Source organism: Talpa europaea, assembly GCF_964194135.1.
Source record: "Talpa europaea genome assembly, chromosome: 7".
Lineage (NCBI taxonomy): Eukaryota > Metazoa > Chordata > Mammalia > Eulipotyphla > Talpidae > Talpa > Talpa europaea.
In genome coordinates this window covers 105,805,874-105,828,497 of record NC_140074.1, presented here as the reverse complement: position 1 = coordinate 105,828,497, position 22,624 = coordinate 105,805,874, and the positions used below count along the sequence as shown (strand labels likewise).

The following is a 22,624-nucleotide window of genomic DNA, read 5'->3' as shown; positions in this document are numbered from 1 at the left end:
ATAAATAAATTAAAAAAAAAATCTTAAAAAAAAAAAAAAGAAGAAAAGAAAGTGCGACAAACGGATAGAAAACTCGTACACGAACCCAGCCCGCTAGTCGCGCTCTAACGCGCGGGCGGAGGCGGAAGCGGCGGGCGGCGTGGAGCCGCCTAGTTCCGGTCTCCGGGCCCTCGCTGGGGAGGAGCGCGCCCGTCGCGTGCAGGTCGTTTCCGCGGCCCCGGCCCCTTGTGTTTCCGGGTGCTTCACGCCGGGAGCCGGGACCTTTATAAATACTTGTCATTAGGCGGAGACCGCCCTTCACGCGTGGCGCCGGGGCCCGCGCACGCCTCCCCGGGGCCGGCGCGCGAGGACGGGCGGGGGCACTGGACAGCTGGCGCCTGTGCGGCGTCCCGGGCCGCGCTGGCCCCGCTGGCCGGCTGGGTGGAGCCGTCGCGAGAGCCGCTACTTCCACACTCCAGGACTGCAGCTCCGGGGAACGGCTCTCCTTTGCCCGTACCTGCCGTCCATAGACACGCTCCTTCTGTGTGGTGCAGCATTTGACAAGTCACCCCCGCCCCACGCACCACTTCCACTCACGTCTGCCTTGACTTCCTTCTGAACTTCCTTCATCTGGGACCCTCCCCTCTGTGTCCGGAAGAGGTCCCGCTTTCCTAGTTCCCGTGAAGTGTCGGGTGTCTTGCAGAAAGATTACCTTTAAGACTGAGCAGCCATTTGATATCCAAAAAAAGTTCATGCTCACTAGAGAGTTTGTGGGCAAGGTGAAGGCCAGTGCACACAGGAAACGATGGCTGAGCATGGGGCTCACCTCACAACCGCTTCTGTGTTGGATGACCAGCCATCCATCTTTGAGGTGGTAGCGCAGGAAGGTTTAATGACAGCAGTGAGACCTGCTCTTCAGCATGTGGTCAAGGTAAGGTATTTATTTTCTCAAAGGTTTTAGGGCTACCTGGGTAAAAGCCAAACCAGTAACTTGAGTTTGTTTGGTACTCTGGGTTTTGAAATGACCAATTAGCATATAATTCATCATCTGTTGAGTATTGGTTATATGTAGAGGCCTGTACTGAATAGCTAGAACTTCGGAGACGTTAAAGAAATCCCAAAAGAGGTTTTTCAGATCAAAGGGGAATTTTTTTTCCTTTTTTTTTTTTTAAAGATTATTTATGCATACAAGAGATGGGGTACAGGCCAGAGGTGCGGGAGGGTGAGAGGATTCACCAGAGACTGAGCCGGGGAACAGAACAGGTAGATTGACTGAAGTACATTGCTGAGGGGAGCAGTGGCTAAGACAGGAGAGGTCTGCTGCGCCATGTGGGTTTCTCCCTGGCCAGCCCCAGGATCAAACTAGTGCTGCAGAGGCCAAGGATTGCTTCATAGGGTGGTGCTTAACCCCCTGTGCCACCAGGGAGGCCCCAAAGTGTAGAATTTTAAGGGGATAAGATGTAAGTACAAAACAGTGGTATAATGAAATGAGTATCATTTACCCATTTGTTTTTGTTTTAGGTTCTTGCAGAATCAAATCCTGCCCACTATGGCTTCTTTTGGAGATGGTTTGATGAAATCTTTACCCTCCTGGATCTTCTGCTCCAGCAGCATTACCTGTCTAAAACCAGTGCCTCGTTTTCTGAAAACTTTTATGGCTTGAAGCGGATTGTAATGGGGGACACACACAGGCCTCAGAGACTGGCCAGTGCCGGTCTCCCGAAGAAGCAGTTTTGGAAGTCAATTATATTTCTGGTTCTTCTTCCCTACCTGAAAGTGAAGCTGGAGAAGCTGGTTTCTAGTCTGAGAGAAGAGGATGAATACTCAATCCATCCCCCTTCTTCCCGCTGGAAAAAGTTTTATAGAGCCTTCTTGGCAGCCTATCCATTTGTTAACATGGCCTGGGAAGGCTGGTTTCTTGTACAACAACTTCGATATATCTTAGGAAAGGCCAAGCACCACTCACCACTGCTGAGTCTGGCTGGAGTTCAGCTAAGTCGACTTACAGTTCAAGATATACAAGCTCTGGCCCACAAATCAACTGAACCCAGCATGACACAGCAACCAGCCAAGAGGTAAGGCCTTAATGTTTCCTCCAAATCTTTATAAATAAGTTGTAAAGTATTACCCTAAGTTTTGACATTTACCTCCCTCAGTCCACTGTGAAATATTTCATAAAATCAGAAAAATTTTTGTATCTGTAAACAAGGATTGCCATCCTGGTAACCTTCCTCATAAAACTGCCTACGTTTTTGTGAACGTGTACATGCAAGGCTTTGTGCTAGGAATTTATATAATATACATTGTCTTAATTTTCAAAACACCCCAGTGAAATAACTGTATTAGCCTAATTTAACTGTTGAATAAACTAAGCCCCAAGAGCTAAGCACTTTGCCAGGGCCACACAACTAGAAGGTGATAGAGCTGAGATTCAAAGCAGACCAATACGATTCTAAAGACTTTGCTCTTAATTCTTAACTAGTGTGATACCACTTCTAATTAGTTTGTGTTCTCCTCTAAGTTAAAATACATATTTATTTTTTAAGTGATATACTGTCTTAGACCCAGAGAAAGCCTATATAATCAAAACTTCACTAATTTTTCTCAAAACACACAAACTCTACTGTACATTGAAAACAGTATAACTAACTCCTATACGCCTAAAATACTGACGTCAGAATCATTTAGAATAGCTCCTTATTATCATCTAGCAACTATTCAGTCCCCAAACTGAATCAGTGATTTTGATGAAGTGTAAGAATAGCGTTTATAGTCATTCTAAATAAAGTTTCTCCTTTTGCCTCCTTGTTTTATTTCTCCCAAGTGTTAGTGAGAAGATAAAGTCAGCTCTGAAGAAAGCCTTGGGAGGTGTTGCCTTATCCCTCTCTACTGGCCTTTCTGTGGGAGTGTTCTTCTTGCAGTTCCTTGAGTGGTGGTACTCATCTGAAAATCAAGAAACCATCAAATCATTGACTGCCCTGCCTATTCCACCACCACCTGTACACCTAGACTACAATTCTGATTCTCCCCTGTTACCCAAACTGAAGACTGTGTGCCCGCTGTGTCGCAAAACCCGGGTGAATGATACTGTTCTTGCTACCTCTGGCTATGTGTTTTGTTACCGTTGTGTGTTTAATTATGTGAGGAGTCACCAAGCTTGTCCCATCACAGGTTATCCAACAGAAGTACAACATCTAATTAAGCTGTACTCCCCTGAAAACTGAAGGATTAGCATTGTATCTCACAACAAAATTATTGCAGTATGAGGCCACAGGGCTGGTTTTCAGCATGATACATAGCATCATTTCAGAACTTCTCAGCCTTGATTTGTAATTATATGACCTTGAAACAGCCATATGTATTTCTTTATAAGGAAATACCTAATGATCCTCACCTTTTGGCCTGCTCCTTAGACCCCAGGATTACTGGGGACATAAGGATTAGTGTAGAGAAAGTGGATAAGGAGGATAATCAGTATAGAAATATTACCTATTCCTTTCCTTAAAAGAACAAGAGGTTTAGAAGCTCTCAGGAAAAAAAAAAAAAAAAGTTAGACCTCACAAGTAGAAGGTAAAGGGGAATTAGGCCTTTTCTTTAGAAAGTAGCTGCGTATGAGGTAAAGATTTTTCTCAGTATGCAAATAATGTGAAACATGGATCTGCTGTTTAATGTTCAGCAACACCTCAGAAAAACAGCTCCTCCCATATACCATGACCCATTTTGTTAGCTAACATTTGCTGTAAGTGATCAACTTTAAAGATTCTTCTATGAACTATGCATAGCTTTCTTGGGAAACTGGCTGAAGAAAAATAGAGGTTGAGTGTTTATAGAGTAGTATGAAGATTTCAGTGTGAAAGCAAAGCTAGTAAGCAATGAAGAGATGAAGTAAAATATCGATCTAACTATGAATGTGCAAAGAATCTTTTAATAAGCTCAATCTGCTTGCTTTTGAAGTTTGCTAGACTGGCATGAGTTATTCCGACTACTACTAAAGTTTCTATGAAACGCTTAAGTAAATTTTAAGAATAAATGTTTTTGGCAATGAACTGTTCCATGTGGTAATGTTTATATGTGAACTTAAAAGATTACTTGAGGTGTTCACATTTTCTTCATTCAGGCTACCTTTTGACTTTTTTGAGGTGGTTTTTTTTTTTTTTTTAAAGATTTATTTATTTATTTATACAAGCACTGGGTACAGTCAGAAGCATGGGAGGGTGAGAGAATTCACCAGAGCCAGAGCGGGGAACAGAACAGGCAGACTTGATGAAGTTAATGAAGTTAATGTTCAGCAACACCACACTGCTGAGGGGAGCAGCAGGCGGCAGGAGAGGTCTGCGTGCCATGTGGGACTCTCGTCTGGCGGCCAGGGATCAAACTGGTGGTGCAGAGGCCGCCGGCAGCTTTGCAACCCAGCACTCAACCACTGCGCCACCAGAGAGGCCCTTGACTTTTTTGAGGTTTTTGTTAATCCAATACTTGGGGTAAAAAATCATCTATTCCATTAGCAAAAATTTAGCCTGTGTGAAATACCTAGTATTAGAAATACAACAGAAACACCTAAGTTGCCTACGTGGTAAAATTAATTCCATTGAATTGGCAGGTTGGTGAGAACATATGGGGTTAAAAAAAATCATTACTAGAAGACGAAGTATGAAAATATTGTAAGTATTTCTGCTGAGATAGGTGTTTTCTAATATTTTAACTCATTTTAGTAATTCAAAGCACATTCTCTGATAACACAAATGTAATAAAACTAAATTTTGAAATGGATTAGCCTATGGATTTTAAAATTAATACATTTACGTATCATAAGAGTACTATGGATACTAGCAGTAATTCTCATTAAATCTCAAGGCTTACCAAAACAAATACAGTCAATTAAACAAACACTTTTACTGTAATAAGTCAATAAGGGAATTGAGTGAGATTCAGGATTGAAATGATGGTGTCTTCACGAAGAGGTCAAAGCCAGTTTTTTCACCTCAACCTAAGAAGGAGAATATAAAAATATCAGTAATTCAAAAGAATATCAACAAAGCACTCATACATAAGAGCCAGTATCCATTAAATTAGAACATACCAATGTGGAAAAACACAAACAGAATCAGCTCAGAGAGAAGATTAAGGGATCATACCCTGGTCAAAGCCAACACTGAAGCAATGGCAATACCAGGTCAGACTATACTTCACTCATCATCGCATCATTGCATTTCACCTCCTTGTATTATCTAAGAGCAGCCCAACATCCATTTCCCCATCCAAAAAAACTATGGTTTATCTATGAAAAAAATTAACGTTTCTTTTTAGTAAGTTTCCATCATGGTTTTCAATAAACATTTTCTCTTTCACCATGGCTTGTGTAAGCAACACTGCTGTGCAAAATGCAAACTTGGCACAAGTTTTAGGGGGACATTTTTTTGTTTTTGAAGCACAGGGGAAACTGGAGGAGCATTTATAGCTCAAAAAACATTTGTTTTTGTTAATGAGCCCAAACACATAATATCTCAAGGACGTCTATGGAGGGATTTGTAATCTAGTTCTAAAGTAAAAGCTTTAGAAAAGACTTTAAAATTCCTTTACAAAACAAACTCCAGTTCATTTAATATACAATTTTATTTACAATTCTGCCAACAAAGATAGAAAATATACTCATAGAATTACTGCAGAATCTTCTATGTTAAGAATCCAAGACCTAAAGAGGTTATGATTTGCCAGAGGTCCGTAGCAAATGAACAGTAGAGGTGGAAAGAGAACTGAGGTCTGATTACCAGATTTGTGTTTGCACAACAAGCTAAATACAAAGTTAAATTCACTTTTTTTCCAGGTCAAGAGTAAATAAAGGAAACAATGGGGTAATTAACACCTGACTGAGAAAGCTGACTGCCTTTCTTGTGGTCTAATGACACCCTCTGGTGGTATGCTATAGCTGACATGGAAAAGTACTAGGATCACCACAGCCTCTCCAGCCTTTCACCATGGTATTGATAATATCTAAACAACTGGACACACTACATGCTTGCTTCAGCTATCTCTAAATGTTGATAGAGTGATATACCAAGTTAAAAAAAACTGGCAGCTATTGATTTGTATTGGCCATTCAGCGACTTATCTCTATAAAGGAAAACTTACAAAGTGCCTGTTTTACAGTGGCTATCCTTTAACCTCATCATCCTCCACATGTGAAATAGGTACACGTTACAAATGAGGAAAACAGGCTCAAAACTTAAACAGCTTTGTCAAAAATCAGGAAAGTGGTAAATAGAGCCAAGTTCTGAACCAAAGAGTACCTGACTTTAAAGTCTGTTTTTTCCAAGCAGACTCTATTGCTGTCTCAATGGATCTCTTGTTCCAGTTTCTCTCCCAATCAACATATTCTGAATGTCACACCTATTAACATTAAAACATGTAGGAGGGCCTCCCTGGTGGCTCAAGGGGTTAAGACACAACCTATGAAGCTATCTGCAGCCACTGAAGCATGAGTTGAATCCCCCACCAGGAAGCTACCCACAAGGTGCAGCAGACCTCTCCTAACTGGCCCGCTGCTCCCCTCGGCAGTGTATTTCAGTCAGTGTATTTCTTCCTGTTCTGCTCCCCACTCCGTCTCTGGTGAATCCTCTCACCCCCCACACCTCTGGCCTGTACCCCAATTCTTGTGTGCATAATTAAATAAATCTTTAAAAAAAAATGTAGGAGTGATTCAAAATTTCTTCCCATGGTCCAGGAATGTCTCACTTAGCATTCCAGATGTTTCAAAAGTGACTCATCTTTATCATTAACACTATAACCCTAACATATATTACTTACTCAGACTATTACTTTTTTTTTATAGAGGCATGTTTTATTTATTTATTTATTTGTTTGTTTTGTTTATACATGCACTGGGTACTGTCAGAAGCGCGGGAGGGTGAGAGAATTCACCAGAGCCAGAGCGGGGAGCAGAGCAGGCAGAAGGACCGAAGTACACTGCTGAGGGGAGCAGCGGGCGGCAGGAGAGGTCTGCGCGCCATGTGGGACCCTCCTCCGGAGGCCGGGGAGCAGCCGGGGATCGAACCGGCGCCGCAGAGGCCGCGGGCAGCTTCGCAACCCAGCGCTCAACCGCTGCGCCACCGGGGAGGCCCTCAGACTATTACTTAGTCCTCAACCGGCTATTAGATTTTGTGCCCTCCATCTAGAAAAGCCTTCTTCCCCTGGAATCCAGGGTCCTTAAAAATCTTAAGTCCTTCCTACCTATCAGCTTCATCTTCAGCCCCTGGGTAAATCCCTCCTCCCACCCTCAGGCGCTCCAGCACTCTCCTAATTCTTGTACTCAGTTAACTTTGCTCCCCTGGAAGTGCCTTCGACCGCTTCTTTCAATCTGGAGGAGAACTGCTTACTCCTAACCAGCCCCATCACGCTGAGTTCCTAAAGAGCCAGGCGTCTCTTACTGCATCCGCTGCACTGAGGACGGGGCCTGGTGCATGAGTGACCCTCCCTAGAAAGCCCGAAGCGCCTACATCATAAAAGCATAATTCATAAACAGACTTACCTTGAAAGTGAGGAATGACCATACCTCAAGCATCACTGAGCCCTCCTTCCCCCAGCTTCTACCTCGTGGCGCCCAGCGCAGGAGAACCAGCGCTTACAAATAGTGGACGCTTAAAAATCATAATAACGAGGCCCAAGCTCCACCAACCTCAGGGAAAACTGAAATAAGTCAGTTTTTCGTGTTTGCTGGAAAAACATAAGTAAGGCCGGAGTCAGGTTTCAAACCAAAGACCCTGGAAGAAGTCCGCAGCCCGCCTTCCGGACTCCTAAATCTCCACGCCCTGGACTCCCAGGAGGCCAGCCCGGCCGACGGAGGCTGACGGCAGCGCCCGCAAGGCCTCGCGATTCCCCGCAACCCCCGCGCGTACCGACCCGGCCGCCACCACCCCGGCCCCTCGGTGTCCCATAGCCCAGTGCGGCTCTCGCAGAACAACCAATCCCGCGGCCGCTACAGGGTCACGTGGCTTTTGCCTTGAGGCGGGGCTAGGGCGAAGAGCAGCCAATCGGAAGGCAAGGCGAACATCGGGGGTGGAGCGGGCCTGATCGCGGAAGCTCCTTCCGTCAGCGGCTTGGCCTGGAAGGCTCAAGCCTAGTAAGGGGCTGAACTAGGGTCAGCACCCTAGGTCTCAAGAGAATAGCTGGTTGACTGCCTGTTCTGCTCCCTCTTCGGTCTCTGGTGAATCCTCTCACGCTCCACATCTCTGGGCTACACCCCAGCTCTCGTATACATAAATAAAATAAATCTTTTAAAAAATAATAATTAAAAAAAAAAAAGAATAGCTGATTGATAAAAACTAGAAGACTTACCCAGAGTCAGATACTGACATGGTAGAGCGAGCGCTGGGCTCTTGGTCATTATGCTCTCTATAGTCTTGAAACATCTCTGAATCAACTGAAGGTGGGATGGATGGATGGTGGATGGATGCTGATATTTGACAGTTTGTGTCTTGTGCAGGAAGGCTGTGCTGTGACTACCTGATAAACTGAAATGCCTAGTGAATAAACACATCTCAAAGAAACTGGGGATTCTGGTTCTTAGCCAATTGTCAAGAGTATGACCAGATCATTTTCCCAAGAGACACTGTCCAAGCTATTGGTTTCAATTTGTGTCAGGGACAGTTGTTTTAGAGATATCAGAGTCAAGATATGAAATTCTCCCTGATCTGAAAAAAACCTTCATATTCAGAGACTGAATTAACTAGGAAACATTGAAGAAGGAAGAGAAAGTCTCTTTACTCATTTTTCACCTCATCCCTCCTTCTTCTGTTTGGTTCCTCAACCTATATTGAAGAACAATAAGAAGGAAACAAAAAACCAGTTCCTAATTCTTCTGTCCAAGTAATGTTCTTTCTGTTGACTGGAAAGAAAAGGAGAGGAATTTAGGTAGATTTCTGATATTGAAGACTCCAAAACAATCCAGAATATCAAAACTGAAAGGCGGCAGAAAAATTAGGAATATTTGTATTAGACAGACCAGGCTTTTCCCAGCTCTTCTATTTACTAGTCAGATAATCTCAGTTTTCCATATAGTATGTAAAGCTTCCAGCACATGCCCAGTAAAAACTGGTCATTTTCAATCTTTCTAAAAGTAAATAATAGCAAAGGGATTTCAGTGTTAGAGTGAGGTTGAGAATTAAGGTAAATGGTAGAACTAAAAGTGAGACTGATTTTGGAAGTCAACTGAGTAAAAAAGGGTTAAGGTTGAAGCTGAGAGCAGGCCTTTGGGGTTTATTATGTTGCTGTGCTGATTATACACCATAGTATCCATTCTGTCTCTTACCCTGGAAAATATGTTCAATGAAACATGCAAAAAGGTGAATACCAGCAAAGTGGAACTTTGTAGGAATAATAACTTCAGTTAATAAGGAAACTATGGGTGTCAGAAGCTTATTTAAGTATGTCATTTTACTGTAAGCAAATTGAAACAGAGAGTTGTTTGATGGTTTGATTTAGAGGGGAGAAGTAAACTTGTTTGCTGTGACTGCTGTAACAAAATACCACAAACTTAGTTGCTTAAAAAAACATAAATTTATTTTCTCACAGCCAGAAGTTTGCATCAGTTGCACTGCGCAGAGGTCAAGGTGTGGGCAGACCTGTGCTCCCACCAGAAGCTCTGGAGAGATGCCATTGTGTGCCTCTTCCAGTTTCCAGTGGCTGCTGGTGTTCCTTCATTATGGCAATAACACTCCAGTCTCTGCCTCTGTGATCACATTGCTTCTTCCTCTTTTGTGTCTATCAAATCTCTCTCTTATGAGAACACTTGTGATTGGATTTAAGGCACACCCAGTAGTCCAGGATAAATCTTCCAAACTCAAGATCCTTACTTAATCACATCTTCAAAACTCTCTTTCCGTATGAGGTAACATTTACAGGTTCTCCATCATCACCATCATCATCATCACTAGTGACCACTATTCAGCCTACTTGAAGAAACTTGACTAATTTTATAAAACCAGCATCCTCAAATGAGTGAATGCTGTACTGATTTTTTTTATTTAATTGGTTTTTTTAATTATAAAAAATGATATTCATTGTCGACCAATAGAAAATAATAAAAGTTTTTTTTAAAGGAAAGAAAGAGGAGGGCCTCCCTGGTGGCACAAGGGGTTAAGCACTGCACTGTGACGCAATCCACAGCCTCTGCAGCACAAGTTCGATCCCCGGCCTGCCAGGGAGAAACCCACATGGCGAGGCAGACCTCTCCTATCTTGCCCGTTGCTCCCCTCAGCAGTGTATTTCGGTCAGTCTGCCTGTTCGGTTCCCTCCTCTGTCTCTGGTGAGTAAACACACAGACACACATACACACACGCACGTGCGCACACACATATCTCTGGCTTGTACCCCAGCTCTTGTATGCATAAATGAATAAATCTTTAAAAAAAAACCCATAACTTAAAAAGAAAAAGGAAATAAATGAAAAATCATCCACAATCTTCTCACCAAGGTTCTGTGCCCAACAAAGGAAGAGTCAGAAAAAGCTTTGAATAAAATAAAAACACCTCCAGGACAGGAGGTGTTTCTATGATGTATGGAAATAGGAAGTTTGAAAACTGTGAGTTTCCCTATTACTATCTCCTTTACTACTAGAGGTCAGACCCTGGTCTGCTAGTCTGCCTCGTCATTGGCTTTTCTTGAGTCCTTATCAGCCTTCCTCAGTGGGTCAATGTTATGAAAACTAGGGGAGCCTGGCAGAGTTCCTGCACCTCCCAGGCTGATATCAAAGGGTAACAGTGCCTGTGACAGAGGCAAACATTCACACCAAAGCCAGATGTGGAACTGAAGCAGCAGAGGAAAAGCAAGAACATCAGGTAAAAAAGTAATTTAAAAAAAATCTATGTTTGGTGCAGTTTATGACTAAGGGTATGAAGGACTCAGTTAAACAGTAGCTAAGGAGAAACTTGTAAGGGACAATAAATGAGAAATTTTGTGATGAATGCAAAGGATGTGAAACTAGAATCTCAGAAAACATTACATCTGTTGTAATTCTTATCCAGGTAACATCAATGAGACTTGGGAATCATGAGACTACAGGTCTGTCAGTCCAAAAGCAATATGATTTATTCTGTGGGTCCCTGAAGGTATAGATTTTAGGGAGACAATTTCCATCTGAAAATAAGGAAGCCATTTTAATAGTTGTTGGAAAGTAGAAGGCACTAATTTGAACAGGTAGCGAATTACTCATTGCCTAAGATGGTCAAACAGTTGCTGAAAAGTACTCTTTTGGAAATTGGGTATGTTAAAGGGGGGATTAAGCGATAGATGGTAGAACTAAAAGATGTTTAAAGTTCCTTCAAATACTTCTGTGATTCTATGATATGAATAGAACATTGTCAGAAATTTCTCTAAGCAGCCATCTGTTTTACATTTATCTGTAGGAGATGCTTGCATGTGACAAAGCAATTCATCAGGTTGATTTTGGTTTGCCTGGAGGAAATGACAAGGCAACCCAAAGCAAACTAGTAGCAGAGGAGGGTGCATATCTGGCTGCATAACTGTTTGTTTTTCTCCTCCTCTGGGTGATGTAAACAACACCCAGATGGCTTCTGCTTTGCAAAGATCACACAAAAGAAATGGGTTCTCTTATTCTAGATAAAGAATTTTGGTTTGAGTTAGTAAATATTTTATTTTGCAGTTAGAAAAATCTAAAGAGATGATTTCTGAAATATTTATTTCAGAACCCTAGTTCAAGTTAAGTGGCTGTTCTCTGGTCTGTGAAGCAAAGGAAGACTCACCACAGCTTCATGACTATATCCCAAAAGATCAAGTTCTTTCCCAAATCTTAGAGATCCCATAGTACAGGGAAGAAAGATTAGGAGGGAAGGACAACTCTTGCTCCTACATTACACTCTATATGAAGAAATGTCATTTTAGAACTTAGAACAATGTTTGAAGAGCTAAAAATATTTCTGTATTTGGCATCTATTAGCATTCTTTCAGGAGTAGACCAAAGATTTTTAAAATGTAGAAAGTGGCACATAAAGAATACCAACTTTTATGGCCAGATTTTTTTTTTTTCCAGAGTTACACTTTGTTTTTTTTTTTTTTTGAATGAACATTTTTATTTTTTTTTATAAATTTTATTGTTGTATTCCCCATACAATTGCAGCCCCCCATTCTGACCCCAATCCCTCCCCTCCCGCCCCCGCCCCCCTAAAAGTGTCTCTGGTTCATAGTTTTTTGTTGATTTTGATTTTCACTTTCTTATAGTTATTCATTTTCCTGGTCCCTTATTTAAGTTTTCTAGATTCCTGCTATGAGTGAGACCATCCGGTATTTTTCTTTTTCTTTTTGGCTTATTTCGCTGAGCATGATCCCTTCCAGCGCCATCCATGTTGCAGCAAATTGCATGTGTTTATCTTTTTTGAATGCTGAGTAATATTCCATGGTATATATGTACCACATCTTCTTGATCCAGTCATCTATTTTTGGGCATTTGGGTTGTTTCCAAAGCTTAGCTATTGTAAACAGTGCTGCTATAAACATAGGGGTGCAGGTGTTCTTTGGAATTGATGTTTCTGTGTCCTTTGGGTAAATACCTAGGAGTGGAATTGCTGGATCATATGGAAGCTCTATGTTTAGTAGGTCCAGAAATCTCCACACAGCTTTCCACAGTGGTTGGACCAGTTTGCACTCCCACCAACAGTGCAGAAGAGTTCCTTTTTCTCCACACCCTCGTATGGCCAGATGTTTTGTATCACACATACCGCAAAATTATACTCTTAATTTTCTGCCTTTCTTCCTTACCCCTTCAAATTATAAATTGGTGCATCATCTGACTCCTAATAACTTGCTTTGGCTCCTATGGCAACCTGTACCTTTTATATCTGGGCTCTCTGTGGGTGCTTCTTCATTTGAAGTAAAAAAATAGCTAAAAATTTAAGCAATATAAATCTTCCATTATGGTAAAATATTAAGCAGCTATGCCTGTTTATGCTGGAAGAGCTAAGGATGTTGACAAAATTGTTAGAAAATAATGATATCAAAAATTACTTACAATGTAAAAATATGTCTAATAATTTATAGTTTTGAAGAAAAATACTGTAATTTTTGAAAATTACAAAAATTGTAATTTTTGAAAATTAATATAGAAACAAACTTTCTGTCCTGATGACTTACTGGAACCCTTTTCCGTTATTGTTTGGAATACAGAGGAACTGTGGCAATGGAGAGTCTCAAGACTGACAAGGAAATGTTCTATCCTGAAATCATTGTAGAAGTGGGCAGAGTCACTTTTGGAGAAGAGAACAGGAAGAAGATGAGCAATAGCTATTTGAAAAGAAGTGAAAATTCCAAAATCATCCAGGCTACTTGTGCATTGTTGAATTCTGGAGGTGGTGTGATCAAAGCAGAGATTGGTGATAAGACCTACAGTTATGGATGCCATGGTTTGGGGCTGGATCTGGAAACGTCTTTTCAAAAGCTCCTTCCCTCAGGATCACAGAAATACCTTGACTACATGCAGCATGGGCACTATCTCCTGATTTTTGTGAAGTCATGGACCCCAGATGTTCTCAGCCTCCCTTTAAGAATTTGCAGCTTGCACTCCAATTTATATCAGAGAGCTGTGACCTCTGCTATCAACTTGAGTGCCAGTGGTGCTCTGGAGCTTCTCAGAGAGAAGCAGTCTAGAGCCCAAGAAGGAAGATCAAGAGTGAAGGTATTGGAGTCTCCGATAGTTCTTGACCGAGACATTCAGGAAGAGGAAGGTATGAGAATGTCTGCCGCAGAATTCTTTAAAAGGGACAGACTTACATATAAGGAGAAACTCAACTTTACGGAGTCAACACATGTGGAGTTTAAAAGGTTCACCACCAAAAAGATTGTGCCTCGGATTAGAGAGATGCTGTCTCATTACATTTCTGCATTTGCCAACACAGATGGGGGATATCTAATTATTGGTGTGGATGATAAAAGCAAGGAAGTGTTTGGATGTAAGAGAGAAAAAGTGAACCCTGACTTATTAAAAAATGTAATCGAAAACTGCATAGAAAAATTGCCTGCATTCCACTTTTGCTGTGAGAAGCCAAAACTGAATTTCACTACCAAGATATTGAATGTGTACCAAGGAGATGTCCTGTATGGGTATGTCTGCGTGGTTCAAGTGGAGCCTTTCTGCTGTGTGGTATTCACAGAAGCACCAGATTCCTGGATCATGAAGGACGGGTCTGTTTCAAGGCTGACAGCTGAGCAGTGGGTGGCTATGATGCTGGATATTCAGCCAGGTAAAAGGAAGCAAGGACCTTATCCAGCAGGGAGGAGCTCCTCTTCTGCCTTCTGTCAGATATCTCATCTGTCAGATATTTTTATTTTTTAAATTTGCATAGAAGAATTGGGGTGTAGGCCAGAGGTGCGGGGGTGAGAGGTTTCACCAGAGATAGGGTGGGGAGCAGAATAGGCGAATTTACTGAAATAAACTTGCAAGGGAAGCACGGGCAAGTCAGGAGGGGTCTTTTTCCCCACATGTGGGTCAGGTCCCTGGCCAGGGACGGATGTGATATCACTGAGACTTAACTCCTAGGCCACTAGGGAGGCCCCTAGTGAGCTATTTTAGATAAAGAATAGAACTATCACAACTGAAAACAATAACTTACAACTATTCTCCTGTTATAGGGTTCTTTTTCTAATGTTTTTCGTTCAAAAGACTCAGAATATGAACTCTTGGAGATCAAAAAGTGCCTGGATTTTAGTCTATTTTGAGAAAGTTATAATATGCCATCGTGCCATGAGTTAGTGAAAATCGTGTGTATTGAAAAGGCCTGTTGAAAAAGTGTTGCGGGTTCATAGTGCTAGTCTAAAACATTCACCAATATTCTCACGGTAAACGTTTTTCAGGGAAGCATTGTTTAAGAAGAGCTCTCCACTAATTCTTTCAAGAGAAACCTGTTGGAATTTGAATTGTTTCAGTTACATTAGGAACTAATGTCTTCAACATGGGCACCACCAAGTAGGGGAAAATTTGCAAAATGAGATGGGAGGGGCTCCTAATGTTTTTACTTCCTTTACAGTTCTGCTTAGACTCAGCAGAACTGATTCTGGTGATTTCTAATCAATCCATAAAAGACTTATAGCTAGAATAAAGTTTATAACTTGCCTTCATGGTCAATATGTTCCACATTTGATAAAAGAAGCTTGGATCACGACATGTGTGATTTTATCTGATCATTCTCTTGTCCCAATTTTGAGTCAGTCTCTCTCTCTCTCTCTCTCTCTCTTTTTCTCCCTCCCTCTCTGCTTCTCTCTCTCTTCTCTCTCTCTCTCTCCCCCTTCACACACACAGACACACAGACACACACACACACACGCACGAGAAAGACTCACATAGAGAAGATTGAGAGAGAGAAGGGGGGGAAGAGAAAAAGAGAGAGAGAGGGGAGAAGGGGGGGAGAGAGAGAGAGAGAGACATTCCCCAAACCAGAGATCATGCCACTTACCTATTCCATTTATTTATACATTGAATGGGAACTTAAACAACAATTATGGTGTTAAAAAAATACTGTGCTTGGGCCTCCCCGGTGGCGCAGTGGTTGAGCGCTGGGTTGCAAAGCTGCCCACAGCCTCTGCAGCGCCAGTTTGATCCCCGGCTGCTCCCCGGCCACTGGAGGAGGGTCCCGCATGGCACGCAGACCTCTCCTGCTTCCCGCTGCTCCCCTCAGCAGTGTACTTCGGTCCTTCTGCCTGCTCTGCTCCCCGCTCTGGCTCTGGTGAATTCTCTCACCCTCCCGTGCTTCTGACTGTACCCAGTGCTTGTATAAATAAATAAATAAATAAATAAATAAATAAATAAATAAATAAATAAATAAATAAATCTTAAAAAAAAAAAGAAATAATAAAATGACTTAATTCTTAAAAAAATTAAAAAAAAATACTGTGCTTAACCTCTTTTGACTCCCACTAAAGTCTTTTCCTCTTAGAGATGATCTGGAACTAGAATATTAGAGCTAGAAGAAACCTTAGAAATCATTGTGAGAGAGAAGCGCAAGTGCCCAAGATGAGTCACAGAGTGACTCAGAAGCTGCTTCCTTTCCTAACAGATGTGAGCTGTTTGAGACAGAAAATGTGAGAGTGACTCAGGCAACTGTCTCCAGCAGAAAGAGCAAGAAAAGAGTTCTCTTACTTTTTCTTTTTTGTCTGAACCAAAGTTGCGTGTGTTTGTTTAGCTCCTTCCAGTTTGGTCACAAGCTATAGCTTTCCTCTGATTTCACCGACTTCATCTGCACCAAGAAGCCCATCATATTCCACAAAAGTCCTGGAATTTAAGGGAGTTCTTCAACAACGTTTGCTTCCAGGTATTCCTTTTTGATTTAAGCTGAGGGAACTATTTTCTAAAATGAACTTGGGAGGAATACATAGCAATTAGTCCAAAGCTTTCTCTTTAAAGATGTAATGGTCCTGAAGTAATACGTGACTCTGTTTCCCAGTCATCAAATCCACGCCACACTTCTGTGTGCTTTGGGGCTGCCTGTCAGATAGCTTTTGTTCTCAGAATCTAGAGAATTTAGTAATTCTCTTACCATCTTTAGGTCTATAGCTCAAGAAAACTGCCCCCTGGCTTCCCAATGCAACAGGTTCTTTCTAGAACAGAGTTTCTCAAACTTGGCCCTACCAGCATTTGGGTCAGATAATTACCTGTTGCACAAGGGCTGCCCTGTGAACAGCTGTGACAATCAGAACATTTCCAGACATTCCCAAGTGGCTCCTGGAGGCCCGAATTGCCATGTGTTAGGAATCACTGTTCTCCAAAAATTTGTGTTCACCCCCAAAAAAACTTTAACAAGAAGGAACACCCTCCAGTAATAGTAAACTAATGGGGGCTGAGGAGAGGGTGCTTGGAGGTGTTCTATGAAGACTCCTCCCTAGTTGCTTTCTCCTGTAGGAAAGCTACAGAAATGAGCCCTTCACAGCCCTGGTCTGTGAAGAGGGGTTGCTTTCTTTGCAGACATTGTACTATGGTTAGACTCATTTTTCCTCTGATGTTGCTGGAATGCTAATGATGTTTTTGCAAATTGTGGTAACTGACTTCTACTCCTTGAATTTTCAGTGACACAGGAAGAGATAGAATTTAAACCAGAATTCTTCTGTAAGAAGCTCTTTTCAGACTATAGAGAACTGGAGGAATTAATGAAGAAGCAGATATATCCTTATTCTCGGGGGATTATGATATTTTCTAGAAGCTGGGCTAGTGATCTCGACTTAAAGAAAGAGCAGACTGTCCTGTGTGATGCTCTCCTAATAGCAGCTAACAGCCCCCTGGTCCTCTATACAATCTTAATAGGCCCCACGGCCACTGGACACCTTGAGTATGCCCGAAATGTTGCTCACCAGTTAAAGCAGAAACTGGGAACTGTCGGTGGTTACACAGGAAAAGTGTGTGTTATTCCAAGGCTGATATACCTGCACAGCACACAGCATAGACTCCACAAAATCCCAGTGCATTACCCCCAGTCCTACAGGCTTGCTGGTGAAGATGAAGTGAAAGGCGTTCTGCAGGCCCTTGTAGTGGTCTTGTTGGGCTCAAGATCACTTCTGAGTGACCAACTGGGCTGTGAATTCTTCAACTTGCTCATAGCAGAGCAGTGTGAGTTACTTTCTGGGAGCCTTCAGGAGACACGAGAATTATTCATCTACTGCTTTCCAGGAACAAGGAAGACAGCCCTCACCATAAGGATCATGGCGAAGATTAAGGACTTGTTCCACTGCAAGCCAAAGGAGATCCTCTATGTTTGTGAAAGTGACTCCTTGAAGGATTATGTGGCGTAAGAGTTTCACTAAACAAATTGCAAATTGTAGTAACTGTTGAAAAGTGTTGAAAAGTGTTTCTTTTCAACAGTGCCATTAATTTGTTGATTTAGTTTGAGATTTTGCCATGCCTTAGCTGCGTAAATGCAAGAGCCCAAACTTTGTACACATTTCCAGGTGATCGGGTAGTTGGGCCACAGATGGTTACTTTACTTAATAAAGTACCTGCCTGAGTGAAGCCACTCTGCTCTTTCTGGCTTCCTGGATTAATGATTAAACTTCTCATTATTAATTAGCCAAGTATGCATAACTTTAAACTTATGTAGCTAAAAATATTTTTTTACAATCTGTGTCCTTAAATTTAAGAAAAATTAATATGAACCTATCTTGCTTTAAATATGCTTTTTGTTTGATACTGATGGCTTTAAAGACATAGAATATTTCAGTTAACTAGACATTGTACCTATGGGAACTTGAATGTAAATGCCATTTGATCTTGTTTATAAAGTATTTTCATTTGTTTGACTTTTTATGAATCAATAATTTAAGAAAACATGCAATTTTTTTATTTAATTTTGATTTAATTTTTAATTAGATTTTTATTTTTTTATTTAATTGATTAATTTTTTATTTAACTTTGATTTAATTTAATTCTGATTTAATTTTTTAAAAGATTTATTTTATTTTTTATGAATACAAGAACTGGGGTGTAGACCAGAGGTGCAGGGGATGAGAGGATTCACTAGAGACAGAGTAGGGAGCAGAACAGGCAGATCTGTTGAACTACACTGCAGAAGGGAGCAGAGGGTGAGACAGGAAAGGTCTGCTGTGCCGTGTGGGCTAGCTACCTGGCTTGGGATGGAATGTGCTGCAGTGGCTTGTGATAACTTGATAGTGCTGAGATTTTTTGCTCCAGCAGGGAGGCCCTGATTTAAATCTTTAACTTTTAAATTAGTAGAAGAAATTGGTTTTTACATAACCTAGCAAATGAAGGCAAATTCATTTTAGTTTTGATAATTTATTCAGCAGATCTTTTGGTTCACTATTCCTATGCTAAGTACAGTGTAACTGTCATGTTAGAAGGGATAAACACTAAGGAACTTACATTAAAACCCCTTAAAGGAGACAAAAAAAAATAAGCAATGTGAGTGCTGTATAATTGATATGATAATAAAAATATGCTTATATTAAATTAAACTGGAGGCTGGTTATCAAGTAATCCCCGGAGAAGGAGCTCCTTGGGCATACTTTTATGAAATCAGAAGTAGAAACGAACAAAATTAGGGTTTCTAAGGCAAAAAAGGCACAGCAGATGCAAAGGTATGGAGAACAAGAGAAACCAGAATGGTAGGTCTAACCAGAGTAGTTGAGGGAGTGTGGGTATGTGGCAGGTACTAATGTTGGAAAGGAGCCAGATGCCAGATGATGAAAGCCCTGGTACATAGCTAAAGGCCTATGTTTGTTATGCTTCATAGGTAAGTTTAAAACATTCTAGTCACAAGGAAAATTCAAGTCAACAAATATCTATTGAACCTCTAATGCAAGGTGAATACAGAGATGGATAAGAATCAGTGTATGTTTTTATTCAGGAAGTCCTCACAGTCCAAATTGGACATGAATAATTATGATTCAAGGTAAAAGAGTAAAGTGCCAGAGACTGCATGTGTGTAGTCTGTAGGAATGAATGATAATAGTTGGATCCAAATTAGATGAGGCAAGAAATGTTAAAGTTTGTTAAGATGACATATGTATATGGAAATGTGTATGTATTTTTAAAGCAGATTTGGTTGTTTCTTGTCACCTCTAATTTGTTTACCTCCTCTGATTTACTAAGACATCCTATAAAAGAACAGCATTAGGTAAACAGGGTAGGTACTCCAGAGAGGCATAGCCCTATATACTCACCTACTTGGCAGGTGCTGGAACTCAGCAACCTTTTAAAATTTTCCATATAAAAATCTAAATAGATTTTTCTAGCTTTGTACTACAAGTAAATGGGGGAGATGGGACTTGCTCTAGAGGAATCTGTATTAACATATACCTCTTTTGCATATAAAAATTATGACTGTTGGGCCTCCCTGGTGGTGCAGGGGTTAAAGGTAGCATTATCAAGCTATCACCAGCCACACTGCCACAGAGTTGGATTCCCCAGCCCAACCAGGAAGCTGACCCACATGGCCCAGCACACCTTTCCTGCCTCACCCACTGCTCCCCTCAGCAGCGTATTTCAGTCCATCTGCCTGTTCTGCTCCTCACTCTGTCTCTGGTGAATCCTCTCAACTACCTCTGGCCTACACCCCAGCACTTGTATGTATAAATAAACAAATCTTTAAAAAAAATAATGACTGTTCTCTAATTCTGAAAAGGATTAGTAATAGTAAAAAGAAATGGTAGTAATAAATATAAATGACTTTTGAGATTTTGTCTAGCAGTAAGGAGTTTGTCTTTAGGAATTGTCAAGCAGCAGAAATCGACTACTAATGGAAATTTAAAAATCCTCTTTTGGGTTGATTTAAAAAATTTTACCTGCAGATTTAACCAGATTAGCCCCCAAAGTAGGGTTTACAATTTTGTATACTGTCTGCCAAGTCATTTGTAAGTAGAGCAGTTCAGAAGTGTCCAGAACACTACTGAATCATTAAATCAGCTTCCAAAAGTGCTCTAGCCTCTGGCTCCAGTCCAGAGAGGAATGATATTCCAGGTGTTTATATGCCTGAAATCCTGTTCTCTGTTTCATTCTTACAGCCAACAGACCACTTGCCAAGTGGTGACCAGGAAAAACTTCATGCGAGGGGAATTTCGAAAGATTAAACACATAGTGATTGATGAGATTGAGAATTTCTGCAGTAACTATGGCGATTGGTTCCTGAAGGCTAGGAGCATCACCCATCCCAAGGTGAGGGGGTCTGGAAGTGAAAACCTCCACCATGGGATTCTCTGGCTTTTTCTGGACCCTTTCCAAGTCCGTCATGCAGATGTCAGTGGCCTTCCTCCTCCATTTGCACAGTTTCCTAGAAAAACAGTCACCAATGGGATCCACTGTGCTCTGGAAATAGCAATGGTCATGAAAAAAGAAATGATGAGGATCAAAAATAATCCTCCCTGCCACATGTCTCCAGACACATTGGCATTGTTTGGGGAAGATGCCTACGAGGAAGCAGTGTGTGCCCAGGCTTTGCCTGGGGTGTGTGAGATCTGGACCAACCTGACAACAGAACAAATCACAAAATATGTGGCAGAAAGATGTCACAATCTGTTCCAATGTGGATATCAGCCCAAAGATATAGCAATTCTGTGCAGGAAAAGGGAGGACAGAAGACGCTATGAACTTGCACTGCTAACAGCAATGGAATTCATTGAGATCCCCGGAGCAACAGAAGTTGTGTTCAGCCAGGCTGCTGGTGTTTTGGGCAGTCACATCATCCTAGACAGTATTGAGCAGTTTTCAGGCCTGGAGAGAAATGTCGTCTTTGCACTTAGTCCAGAATATGCCCTGTCAGAGGGAGTTCATAAACTCTGTTTTGCCTCAAGAGCCATCAAACATCTCTACCTGCTTTATGAAAAGAGAGCATTCTGAAAAGTATTTCAAACAATCCAGAAAGCCAAAAAGAGCAGAGTCCCTTCTCCCAATCAGATGGCAGCTGGCTGCTCCTTTTTACATATTACAAGTGAGAAAATCAAGGCATGATCAGTATGGCCACAGAAATGTCTCTTGGGACTGACCTTTTAACTCTCTTTGCCATGTCACCCTTCACTGTCCTTTCCCCAGTCTACTTTACCTTCTCCTTGTACAATTACAACAAAATTACAATTGCTCATGCCTCTAGTTTTCTGAGTACATTCCAGTCCATTCTAGTCCATTCTGTCAACCACAGAAGTATTCTCAAATATAAAACTGATTTTTGTGACACTCCTTGCTAAAGTCTATCATCTTCAAACTAAACCAGTTTTTAAAGCTTTCCATGATACCCCCGACTTACTCTCCTAAGACCTCTTTTATTATACCTTCTTCTCCCAATGTTTCTATTTATTTATTTATTTATTTGTTTGTTTGTTTGTTTATACATGCACTGGGTACAGTCAGAAGCGCAGGAGGGTGAGAGAATTCACCAGAGTCAGAGCAGGGAGCAGAGCAGGCAGAAAGACCGAAGTACACTGCTGAGGGGAGCAGCGGGCGGCAGGAGAGTCTGCGTGCCATGTGGGACCCTCCTCCGGTGGCCGGGGAGCAGCTGGGGATCAAACTGGCACCGCAGAGGCCACGGGCAGCTTTGCAACCCAGCGCTCGACCGCTGCGCCACCGGGGAGGCCCTTCTCCCAATGTTTCTAAAACACTCAGCTTTGCTGGCCTATTTTGGGGGTGGGGGTTGTGTGTCTTCCAGACCCCTTATATATCTAGGCTGGCACTTTGGTTGGCATCTAATACTGGTTATGCCTCTCAAGCTTTATACGACTATAACTTGATCTTCCCTTTGCACCAAGTCTGGATCACTCTCTTGACTATATGCTAGTTAGACTCACAAAAAATCAATGCATAAATGACGATGCCACTCTGTTAATTAACAGTGAATTTTTTAAAAAGATTTATTTATTTATACAAGCACTGGGTATAGTCAGAAGTGCGGGAGGGTGAGAGAATTCACCAGAGCCAGAGTGGGAAGCAGAACAATCAGAAAGACCAAGGTACACTGTTGAGGGGAACAGTGGGCGCAGCAGGAGAGGTCTGCGCGCCATATAGGACACTCGCTGGCGGCCGGGCATCGAACCGACGCTGCTGAGGCCGCGGGCAGCATTGCAGCCCAGCGCTCAACTGCTGCACCACCAGGGAGGCCCAACAGTGAATATTATAGTAATAAGTGGGCCTGATGCTCTTGCAAACCAGTACCTT

At 41.8% G+C, this 22,624-nt stretch overlaps 2 protein-coding genes across 2 annotated transcripts; both read left to right on the top strand.

Moving 5' to 3' along the window:
* Nucleotides 1–784: 784 nt before the first annotated feature.
* PEX12 (peroxisomal biogenesis factor 12) lies at nt 785–3,203 on the top strand (the record flags this gene model as incomplete). Its single annotated transcript, XM_084238396.1, has 3 exons — nt 785–910; nt 1,501–2,054; nt 2,804–3,203. 3 exons carry the CDS (start codon nt 785–787, stop codon nt 3,201–3,203), a joined length of 1,080 nt encoding a protein of 359 aa, XP_084094522.1.
* A 9,949-nt stretch (nt 3,204–13,152) lies between these two features.
* LOC311173538 (protein SLFN14-like) lies at nt 13,153–21,316 on the top strand (the record flags this gene model as incomplete). Its single annotated transcript, XM_084237561.1, has 4 exons — nt 13,153–14,225; nt 16,161–16,289; nt 17,042–17,756; nt 20,485–21,316. The coding sequence occupies exons 1-4, from the start codon at nt 13,166–13,168 to the stop codon at nt 21,314–21,316; spliced, it is 2,736 nt and encodes a 911-aa protein (XP_084093687.1). The 5' UTR covers nt 13,153–13,165.
* Between the last annotated feature and the right edge of the window lie 1,308 nt (nt 21,317–22,624).